Genomic DNA, 12,225 nt, shown 5'->3' with positions numbered 1-12,225 from the left:
GCCTTCCATCATCATCATAGCTGTTCCAAAATAATAGTTACTCTAATGAAAAACATCTAACCATATTATGAAACACTTTTCTGAAGAAGAAAAAGATCAGGAAGCAAGTGTTTGGTTGTTCAACACATTTCCTGTATATTTTTATAAAAATGTGCTGCATAACAAGTTTAAAAATGTTTTTATGATCGCTTAAAAAAAAAGTTCTTTGCCTCTGAATTGCATTCAGCAGATCTTAAACAGGCTTGTGGTTAAATACTGCCCTCCGAAGGCTCAAGTAGCTAAATTCAGTTTCTATGCTATGGTCTTCCTCATCACATTGAACACTGTGCCTTTCTTTTAGTCACATGTCTCTTTTTATCCATTAAAATTAGCTTCTACTTTTCAAAACAGCATCACCATCCTTGACATAGGATTGCCAACTGTTTTTAACCAAGAATATTCATCTTTTAACAACAAATATGGAAAAACTCACTTGATAAAAAAGATATTAAAAATTGAACTTCAGCACGAGAAACAATGATGTGAAACATGTTGTTTATCACAGATGTGCCAAAAATAACTTGTTTAGCAAAATTTTGCTGTAAACACTATTTCACCAAACAACTGTTCATGTCTAGCTCTGCAAGAGAGAAACTCAGTCTGAAACTGAGTGACCTTAAGTACCTTCTGAAGATTTTCTCTGCAGCTTCTGAGCTTAAAAAAAGCAACAAAGAAACTTGGCAGAAACACAGAAAGTGGTCAGGAGACAAAGAAGGCGTAAACTGGGAGGGAAATGGAGATACAGTTTCAACGGGTCACTGGACATAAGCCCATCAGATTACTTGGCACATTCCTCACATATACATTTTAAAGGGTGGGTGGAAAATAACAGCTTTTCTTTGTACCTCGCCTTTACTAATACTGAAAGGCATGATGAGATAATCTCTTTTATGCATACGAATGTATATAAACCTGCTTATGTTTAATTTAAAGTGCACCTTTCACCTGGAGAAAACCAAAAAGTTAATTGTATACATCAAAGATTTGTTACATTAACTACAATTTAGGACATCCCGAGAAGAAGAATGTATCAGCATTGCTGAGAGCTATCCTTAAATGTGTGAAACAATAAATCATGGAGTCATGAGCTCTAAGCTTCTTATCTTGGTGTGGTCACTTATATTAGTGCTTTGATTGTGAAGTTATACAATTTTGAAGGTAAAAGTATTAGACTGCTTAGAGCAAAAAACTTGCCACATAAATTCACTGTTTAGTTGTTAAAGAAATGCATCAGTTTTATGACACATTTTTAATATTCATTTTGAAATGACCAATAAAGTAAAACTACAGTCTGGAAAGAACTCTCTCTTCAGGACATCAACAAAACGGGGTTGTGGAAGTTCATACAAAAAAAAAAAATTAGTCTGAGGTTTTTTTTACCCCCAAACATCCAAGAAATTCTGATCGGACTTGATAACAAGCCTGTTATTTGGGTAGAATGGACTCTGCCCCTGGATCCTTACAGCAGAAAATATTCAGCCGACAATATCTCACATTTTTCTTTCACAACATGACTTGAGTAGTCAGAAATCTTTGTGTGAAAACACTAATTGAGTATGAAAAATGTCACTCTATATAACATTTAAATTATCTGACTTGACAAAGGCGTTCCCTCAGAACTATTTAAGTGTAATTTAAGTGTAATATTTGTGTTTAAAGGTGGCAGCTGAGCTATTTTGTCATTGATGGATCAACATGGAGTATCGGAATTGGCTGACAATTCCAGAAAATACTCCAAGAGTGAAAGATTTCCACAACCAACACCAAAAGATTATAAATTGCTAAGAGTGTATAAAGTACTGTATATTCAAATAAGCAAGTGTTATAGAAACATTAGTTGAGATCTCGCAGCATCTTCCCAGTCTCTGCTGCATTTTTGCAGCTGTAAAGCCATTTGATGATCCGTGCGTTGCGTTCAATAACTGACGTGCCCTGGTTCTCTTTTTTTTCCAACTCCTTCTCCAGGAGTCCATCACTGTCACCACTGTCCCTGGAGAAGCCGTCGTCTGATGTGGATACACTGACGCTCCGAATGATGCTCATCGAGATTTCATCTGAACATGTTGAGAAGTTCTCTCTTCCCAAAGAATCGATGATGTCACTGTCCAAGCCGCAGTATTTAAAAAAGACGTCAAAGTCTGCAAAATTTGTGGAATACCGGGAACTAATGTCAGAGTGGGACCGGCTGACCCCCTTCCCAGATCTCCTTTCAGTTTGAGGAACTTCCAGAAGACCGCCAGCACATTTCTTTGTGCCAGAGTCATTGCTGCTTTCCGTGCTGTGTTCCTCCACAGCTCTATTTGACCTTTTCTCTGACTGAGAGACAAAGACACGGGAGCTGCAGTTCTCTGCTGCTCCCTGAGCCAGCAAAAGTTTTTCCTTGTTGCCTTTAGACTCACATTCCTTGCTAGCATTCTCAAGTAATGGGACATTTCCATTCACAGGACCAAGCAGGAGCTTACGAGACATCGGATGTTTGCGATTATTTGCAGGCCCTCTTAATGACTCACATTTCTGCCTGTAGATTAGAAGTGAATCTGGTCTCTTTTTGGAGCTGGACCGACGCTCTTGTCCTGGTGAGGAGTCTTGTGCAACACTGGTTGGGCTATTCCCTGTAACAAGATTCCCACCATGTTTCAATGGAAGGTTGGAAGATCCAGAGCTGCTCACAGTAAAAGGGCTGAGGTTGATCACTGGCTCCTGGCACGAGTTGACCACTTGTTGGCTCTTGACATATATGGGCTTACTTGCGGCGAGCCTCTCCACAGCACTCATGTGTCCTTTGTTGTCGCGTTCCATTTGCTTGCGAAAGTATTCAGGACCCTTTCCCAGGATTTTTGTGGCGTCACTGTTGGTCTCCATTGTGGTTTTGCGAGCATCCAGGCTTACACTTTCCACAGGAAAGCTAATCACTTGGAGTTAGGTCTTTCCAGAGTTGCTCCTGACAGATTCCATTCGAGTCTGTTCTTCGCCTGAGCACGAGTCAGGACAGGAAACTTCGCCTTGTCTGCTCAAACACCCATCAATACACCCCACCCACTCTGCGTAAGGTTGTGTTTTAACCAAACACAGGCATGTCCAAAGTACACCTGATACCATCACAGGTGAGAACTGTGAGAGTCGATACTGCTTTTTTTTGTTGAGGAGTGGAAATGTGGGGTTTTCAGAACACAATAACTGTTTGGAGAACTGGTTTTTAGCAGCTAAATCTCCTGTTTAACTGTTATCAAATTTCCAGGAAATTGGACTCATCAAAGAACAGTTTAGGTCCCCATTGTAAAAACATTGCGCAAGAAATGTTTGCCCCATCTATGCTCATCTCGGAAGTAGTGGTTACAGTGTGACACAGAGATCGCTAAGGCAAGACAAGTGTTGCACCCAAGTCATGTTTATAGGAAAATAAGCTTATTTCGGGGCACAGATTAATTTATCTACATTGCCTGAAATCTATGTTTCTCTAAGGCCAAAAATGTGAATTATTTCAGAATAAAGCAAGAAGTCTTCACTCTTTTTTCGTTTTTGAACATCCTTTCTTCCTAGAATTTTCACGATTTTTCCATAAAACACATTACATGGGTCACATGCTTTCCCCAAATTTTTCTGCATTTCTTCAAATTTCCTAAAATAATGACTGGAAGGGTGTAAAGAAAAAGAAAAAACATTTGCTTTGAAAAAAAAAGAAGCTGTGTAAAAATAATCTTAGCTTTATTGTTAACCAATGGCAAGACAAGAGTTACAAAGCCAACATTTCTATTCCTTCCCATTAACTAGTTAATGCATAACTTAGAACTTAGTTCTTTTTTTACTAATGTTAAACTTGAAGTGAACTTTTCAATATTACTGTGAAGCCTCGGCTGTGGCAAAACAGACTCTTCTGCAGGTTTTTCCGGGATAAATGATTACGTCTGTTTTCTTTTTTTCTGTTGTCAGTCTGTTTTTGCTCTCTGGTTTAATCCAAGCTCATGTTCAAGAAATTCTGATCATGTTTTTCTTATTGGACATTGACAGGTTGAGGTCATTCATTATCCAACGAATGCATCAACGTTGCCAAAGCTTAACGTTGATTAAAGAAGAAGCTTTAAAAATATAGATAAATCGACATAAAGAAGATTTTTGTCTTCAAAAAGAGCAACAATAAAAGTCTTACAACTTTTACTTTGAAGGCTTATTTCACATTTGGTGTTTTTTGTGTGTGCTAATTTCACCATCGCAACAAACCAGTTGAAATTAAACACATTTTATGCAACATCCTAAACTGAAAACTGAAGGTTTCCCATGAATATTAAAAAAAAAAATGGATACTCAGAGACAGTGCTGCCAATTCTAACACAAAGCAACATGAATGTGTTTATTTTTTATGCTTTTCATACTTATTTAATTACTTTGTTTCTTTAAAGCACATGTGTAACCTGGTTAATTTCATTTTGTTTCAGTGAAAAGGCAATGTCTGTACAGTATAAAACCTCTCCATCTGTGAATGCAGCGGGTGATAACATAAAGTGAAAAAAACAATGCACAAATCCCATTTCAAAACTCCCTGTTTTCTCCTTCCTCGTATAATTGGAAACATTTGTTCACGCAGAATCTGAAACATATGTGTACACAGAGAGGCAGAAAGATGCCAGATTACCAGGGTTACTTGCTGAAAAGGCAGAGGGCAGCACTTGAATGGATAGTATAGATGTTATTGATATAGGACCTCCCATGCTGCTGGCTCAAAAGAAATTCCCCAAAACAAGTTGTAACCCTCATCTCTGAGATTTTCTATAATCATAAGATATTGATGTTTTTTAATGCTTGTTTTAAACAAAAACACAAGGATAATCTTAAGAGACTATTTTTTTTAAAGAATTAAAGATAATTTTCATACCACATCTGCTTTTGGTGCTGATTACATTTATTCAGCTGCATGATTTCTTTTGATTGGCTTCCCTTAAATCAATTCAAACAACTCACTTGGGATTCAAGCTGCGTTGCATTTTAAGTCCTCTTGACCTCCATTACAAATCATGAGAGTCGATGGATACTTTCTGTGCCGGACATGTCACTATGATTAATGATATTTTGCAGGGATGACATAGCTTTATATAAAAAGAAAGGAAAAATACGAGACAAATGTGTGTTATTACAAACAGATAACATTTCAAGGAATTACTTTTTGATTGTCTTTTATCAGCTTCATGGCCGTATTTCTGAGATTGATGAATATTTTTCCAATTTATTACATTTTGATCTTTGCAACTGATGAAACCTGCTTTCATTAAACCATGCAAATAAGCAAAGAAAATAATAAAAGAAACATTAAATCATGGAAACTATGATTTTATTTTATTTTGCAACAACTGCATTTTTTTACTTAAATTTGAGGAATGCAAACATTTTCAAGTTATTTGTGTAGTTCCTAAACTAAATCAGATTCAAGAATCCTGAGTTGTGTTTCTTTCATGGTGTTCACATGTTTTCAATTAAAATGCAGTTTTTGCATACATCCTCTGTTAAATATCTCAGAATTAGGTTAGCATTGGATGGATTTATTGATATTTTAATAATGAAATATAATGGAAAATGTTATCTTTGGAAATTGGGTCTCCTTCAAGCTTAATTTTGACTTCAGGTTGACAACCTACTTTTTGGCCCATCATCCCCATGGGAGCTGACTGTACATGATGTTTTTTATTTATCACAAATCACATAAAATTATGGGAAACATGATAACATTTTTACTTGTGATTAAGGGGCTAATACTATTACAGGTACATTTCAGCTTTAAAATGTTTTTTTTTCTTGTTATCAACTTGTAAATATTCTAAAATAAGTCAAAAATGTCCTCTTTTTTGTCATTCTCAGCAAAGAACTGAAATATTCTAAAAAGGCTTCTTAAATAAATGAACCCTTAGCACAAAGTACTACACTAGAACGTTTTTTTGGTAAGTATTCTTGAGTATAGGGGAACCCAGTCTGCTAAAGACCATGTACATGAAGTATTAGAAGTATACTGAAGCCTTCTTCAGACTAAATTGGAAAATTTTAGGTTCACAATATGGCAGTAAACTTCAAGTATGCTGCTTCACTTTTAGCATAGACTAAGTATACTTAAAGTACACTTAAATAGATTCCTTTTGCTAAGGGAAGGAATTGTTATCTTGGGGGGAGGAAGCTGGAAGACAAGCTTTCAATGAAAAATATTGCATAACTTAAACATGTGCTTTAAAATTTGGAAAGTTGCACCTTTTAATGTTTAGCTTGACACCGTTTAATAGTTCAGGGTTTTGTTCCTTTTCATTCCCGCATCATATCCTCCAGCAGTAATGCTGGGATTGAAACAAAGTGCGGATGCCACGTTTAGCATGTCCTCTGGTTAGCCCTTGCGGACCCTGAGGTCCTCCGGTGCTGGACTTCTTGTTGTCTCTAAGGTGAGGACCAAAACTTCTGGTGAGGCCTGGTTATGCCATTACGGTTGTCTCCTGTGGAACGGCCTGCCGGAGAACCTCAGGGCCGCAGCGACTGTAGAAGTTTTTAAGAAGAGGCTCAAGACCCACCTTTTTAATTTCGCTTTTAGTTGATCTTATCTGCTTTTTTATTCCATTAGTTTGCGTACAAATTATTTTATGTATTTTATTTAATTCTATACATTTAATCTTATTCTCAATTTTCTGTTTTTATATTCATCTTATGTCTTTAATTTTAGTATCTTGATCATGATTTTAGCCCCAGTGTTTCTTGTGGGGATCTTGTCTGCCAGGTTTGCCGGCTTGGTCGGTGGTCGTTGCTGCGGTTGTCGCCCTTGTTGAGGCGGCTGGAGTTTAATGGGTGTGAATTGGACCCGGATCTGGGTGGGCACTGTGGCGATGTCCCTACGGCCTAGCTGGTTCCTGGTATGAAGAGATTCCCAAATACTGTTACCATACAGCAGAGCCAAGCCTTACATTTCTTTTAGAAGTTACTTTTATCAGTATTCATTGTGTGCGAGGTCATGGGCCGTTGGTTTTAATGGAGGAGAGTGGGAAAGGTGAAGGGTGGGTTGGGTTTTCATTGTAATATTGTGCTTTTGTTTTTGTTTTGTTTTTGTTTGAAAACGCTCTGCGCTTTTTATATAAATAAAGTTTGATTTGATTTGATTTTGGTGAATGATGAATCTGTTCTGGATGAGAAAAACTGGTTAGTATGTGGGAGCAAAGTAAACCTGACAGCATTTGCCCCTTTCCCCTAAGCCCTCTTGCTTTCAGCAGCTTTAAACTTCAAATGCGTGTTGGAAAAACACATTTCCCTCTTTAATGTGACACTGCATCATCTTGCTAATTGTGTTTTTATTGTGTCATTCATAATAATTATGGCCCTTCTCTGAGACGTGAATGAAACTGACTGCCTCAATTAAAAAATGCCATTTGGTTTGCAAATATTATTTCATCCTTCTATTTTTTATCATTTTTGGCTTAGCATTATGTAAAGTAACTTATGATTAGTAATTATGCATTCAGCTTGAATTACCTGTACTGAAAAGTCACATCACAGTCAATTAGTCAGTTTATTTAATAAGCACTTGTCTTACTGTATTCCAAAAAGCAACTGCGTTTGGTTTACAGACTTTATAAAGTCACTTTAAAACACTTATTTTCTTTCTTTTTATTCTAAATTAAGCAAATTGCGATTAAAAATAAAAGATTAAACAACTCAAACATTGATTAGATGGAAATCTAAAAAAGTAATTTTCTTTTTAGTGACTCAAATTAGGTTTTTTACATGCTAAATAAAAATAAAGGACACTTCAATTTATTTCAACTCCAAAGACATATATATTAGAATAGTATTTGTATAATAGAAAGATACAGATAACAGCACTTTGTTTTACCAACACTCAAACTAGACTTCTTGCTAGCATTATTGCCTTTTTATGGCTATTAAACTTAGATTAAAGTAAATCCTGTTAAGACTTACATTTCTCAGTTGGGATTCTCTGGATTATAATGATGCGCCTAACATAAATAAGCAAAATGTTGCAAGTCCTACTTTAACAAAGAGATTCCTACCTGCTGAAAATGATCTTTTTGGTGTTTGCAGGAAGTTTGTAGTATTTGACATACAGGGATTTAACCAACTCCCATGCATTCTTCAGGAGTGTTCGTTTCCTTGACATATGGACATATGCGCTGTTATCCACTGTTAATTGCCATTTACATTGTCGTTTTCCAGCATTTTTTAAACTTTGTAAAACGGAAATCAGTTTGATACTAAAAAGTTCAATAAAATCCACAATGAAAAATGTTTACATTTGCATAGACAAGTGATCCTGTAAAATTAGAGCTTTGATGGACTAAAAACATCCCTCCAAAAATAGCACTAATAGGAAAAACATAATTGGAGTGAAGCCAGAAATTTCACATATTGCTTAATTTAATCATTTTGGGGTGCTATATTATAAGCTTTAAAGCTTATGAAGTGTACTAACAATATAAGTGGATTAACTTATTTGTTTTGTTATTCACAAAAAAACAGATATGGTAGCTCTTCACAAATTAAAAGCAGATGTGGGAGTTCTTAAGGCTATCAGCTAGATGCTAATCACAGGAGGAAAGTTGACACGATGCTGTCACAAAACTGCAGAATTATTAGGAAAGCAATGCGTACAACGACACAAATCACTGATCATTTTGGACCAGTTAATTAGAATTTTTTTGACAGCCCTCTTCACAAATGACATGGTTTTAAAAGCTGTAGACTTTCTAAAATACACTATATATGTATTTCCAAAATTACATTATTTATTAATACAATAAGTAAGAAAATAGTTAATATTCAGACAGTGTTTGGAGAATTTCTGATGACAAACTGGCGAACTGTCCAAAAGTGTACCCCGCCTTCGCCTAAAGTAGCGGGGATAGGCTCCAGCTACCATGTGACCCTGAAAGTGAAAAAGCAGAATTTGGATGGATGGAAATTTTAAGTATGTTTCAAGCTCCATCTAATGTTGGATGTTTGGCCCTGAAAAAAAAAAAATAAAATGAATAAAAAAACTTTCCATCCTCTACTCTTAACAGTGACCTGGTTTAATACACAGCAAGTTTGAAGCCCACAGCTTCTCAAATGACCATTGGAGGCTGTTGGCAAAAGTGAGTCAAGCACGAGTCAAACTTTGTTTTTTAAATATTAGAGTGGGTGGTCACTCATCAGTGATGATGAATGAGGCTTCCTCCTGGAAAAAGATTCATATCACACTCTATGAGACACGAGTGAAAATTGTTTACTTTCTCAGATGCAGCATCTCTGGAAAACGATTTAAAGAATGAAATAAATTTGTGAAAATAATTCAAATTGCACATTTGTAAATGTCTGTCCACTTGGCAGTGAGGCAGTTCATTGGCAGACAAAGACGTTTGAATGGAGACATGCAAAAAACGGAATTTCAATCAGCCACACTTAGGGTAACCTAAAGGAATAAATCTTTTTATTTTTTTATTTTTTTTAATTTCCTCTTATCAGCTGGTGAACTTTCATTTACTAGTTTTAGGATGATAAATAATTTGAAACATGATGATGAAAGGAACAAAATGAAAGCAATATGAGTTTGAAAGTTGGCACCTAGTTTGTTGTATTTAGCAGTGCGAAGTCTTTTCCTTCAAAAAGAAATGAAACATGAGAAGAGTAGGTCTCTTTTTTCCATAAAGTATTCATCAAAATCTATCACTACGGGACAAAACAACTGCAAACATAAAATATGAACCACTGATATAAAAACAGAGCCAAATTCTGAAAGTAATCAACGTCACACATAAAATAAATATTTGAGCAGCAAATGTTTGTCTAAAAATATTCATTTATAATGGCTAGGCTATAAATCCTTTACCATAAAGTACAATGATTCCTCTGGATCTGCTCCACAACAAACAAAACTGCTACACTTATACAGCTTCCTATTTATTTAAACCTGATTCTTTAACTGAAAGGGGTCAAACTCAGCACACTGTCTTTGATAATTGCTGGGAACCAGAGTTCACATGTTGTGCAGACTTCAATAAAAGACACATAATATAGAGTGGATCAGAAGCAAAATGTAGTCTGGCAAGTCAAGTTGTTTGAATGCTAATGTTTGAATGGAAAAATCTGGACTTTTTGCTTTAAAACATGTTTCAAAAGGGTAACATTAACAAGTAATGAAGTTTAGATTCATGACTTAAAATAAATTTAGGTTTCTGACTTTTTTTGTCATGACCAGTAAAAATTAGACAAAAGTTTCCTTTGCAAAGGGTTTATTCAGTGTTATTCTGTAGCACCTACATTGGTGTTTCAGACCTTTAGCATTATTTCTTGACCACTGATAACATTTAGCCACAACGTTTCCTTTTAAATGTTTTTCTTCTATTATTGTTGCTTTCAATTTATTGTAAATTTTGATTTTTTTATGGTTTTAACTAATGTTTTAAAATGCCTTTTAGGTCAAGCACCTTCAGTTCGACAGTATGTTTGTTGATTGAAAGGACTTGACTGATTAAAGTGATTGTTAAAATTGATTGATTACAATGATTGAAGTTTATGCGAAGCAGTTTTACAAGGATCTTTCATACTCTGCTTTCTTACAAACAGTTTAAATTGTTGGCCGGTTATACACCCTGACTCAACATAAACACCTCTTATTCTTCTGATATATGGAAATGATTTAGACATTGGTTATTAAAAAGTGGCAAGATTTCAGGATCCATTTTTATGATCATTATTCAGGTTCAACTTTTTGAGAAATGGACTAAATGCTTTGGTGTTTACAGTATGGGAGATTCTCCAGGTTCCTAAAGGAATTCCTCCCTTTTAACGCCAGCTTGGATGAACGCCACATGGAATTCTGGACCAGATTAACAAAAACATAGAAAGGAGTCCAAAATTCTGGGGATGGTATAGACATTAGAACAGAATTTCTTTTACTTGGACTGATATCACTGAAGAATTGCAGAGAATGGCTGTAGTTTTTGTTTGAATGATATTGAGACTGTGGATCATATGTTCTTTAACTATGGAGTCAAAAAAAAACATTTTGGGAAGAGTTCTGCTTTTGGTTTTCTTCCAAAATTGCAATTCCAGTTCATTTAGATGCAAAAATATTTTTATTTGTATCTAATAGACCATAAAATATTGTTCTCAATGTCCTGATGTTTCAAGGAAAATTTTATATAACAAAAAAAGACCAAACCACTTTTGAATACTTTTCATAAAGACCTCTGTTTTTAATGTTAATCACTTGAAATTACTTGGTTTTGTTCAGAAATATAAACTTAATGAAAACCCCTAACAAGTATTAAACCATTTGGATAGTTTATGTCTTTTTGTTGTTTTGTTTGTTTTGTTTTGTATGTGTGTGTGCATTATGTTCATGTCTTTTCTTTTATGTTCTATATATATGTTATGTTTGGCAACGGTGATTGTTATTCGTGGTAACGTTGTTTATATAGTTACTGTTGATCGATTTATGATAACTCAATTGTTAATAAAGTTATCACTGAAAGATATCACTGAAGAGCATGATTCAGGTCCAAAAACATCATCAACACCTTGACAGCTGGAGGTAAAACTTTAACAGTTTTGCAAGGAGACGAGGTCTGTGTCTAACCTCCTACTTCCAGCTCTAATGGAAATAATCCTTTGGGATTAAATGGTGAGTATAAGTGGATAAAGATGATGTTTGCTCTGGACAGAAAGACCACAAATATTTTCCACCCAAACCTTTGACAGTATGGAGAGATGCAATGTCCCTGAGGAGATGGATAAAACACAGAGCTTCGCTGTGGCTGGAGATACTAAACTCCACCATCTGTGCTGCTTTATTCTTACTTTACTTTTTTAACCCTTGATGTGAGTTTAAAAATCAGCTTTTATTATATAGCTTTTCCTCTAAAACTCTTAATGCATCCTCCCATTAAAAACTAGTTAAAAGAACCCACAAATGCTGCCCCATTATTTTTGGGATAAAGTGGTTTTGATGCGAGTTAATGTGTTGTGTTGTGACTTATTGTGTTGTGCTGTGAGTTAATGTGTTTTGTTGTGAGTTATTGTGTTGTGTGGTGAGTTATTTTGTTGTGAGTTATTGTGTTGTGTTGTGACTTGTTGTGTTGTGCTTTGAGTTCATGTGTTTTGTTGTGAGTTATTGTGCTGTGTGGTGAGTTATTGTGTTGTGTTGGGACTTATTGTGTTGTGCTGTGAGTT

The 12,225-nt window shown here is 35.5% G+C and overlaps 1 protein-coding gene across 1 annotated transcript; it reads right to left on the bottom strand.

Annotated features, from left to right (window-relative positions):
* Positions 1 to 110: 110 nt before the first annotated feature.
* On the bottom strand, positions 111 to 3,080 carry fam110c (family with sequence similarity 110 member C). The gene has a single exon (XM_011491613.4). The coding sequence runs from the start codon at positions 2,899 to 2,901 to the stop codon at positions 1,873 to 1,875; it is 1,029 nt and encodes a 342-aa protein (XP_011489915.1). The 5' UTR covers positions 2,902 to 3,080; the 3' UTR covers positions 111 to 1,872.
* Positions 3,081 to 12,225: the final 9,145 nt, after the last annotated feature.

This window comes from Oryzias latipes, chromosome 24 (genome assembly GCF_053564925.1).
Source record: "Oryzias latipes strain Hd-rR chromosome 24, Olatipes_Hd-rR_3.1".
Classification (NCBI taxonomy): domain Eukaryota; kingdom Metazoa; phylum Chordata; class Actinopteri; order Beloniformes; family Adrianichthyidae; genus Oryzias; species Oryzias latipes.
Note: the sequence above shows the minus strand (reverse complement) of the source record. Positions and strands in the feature narration are given on the sequence as shown.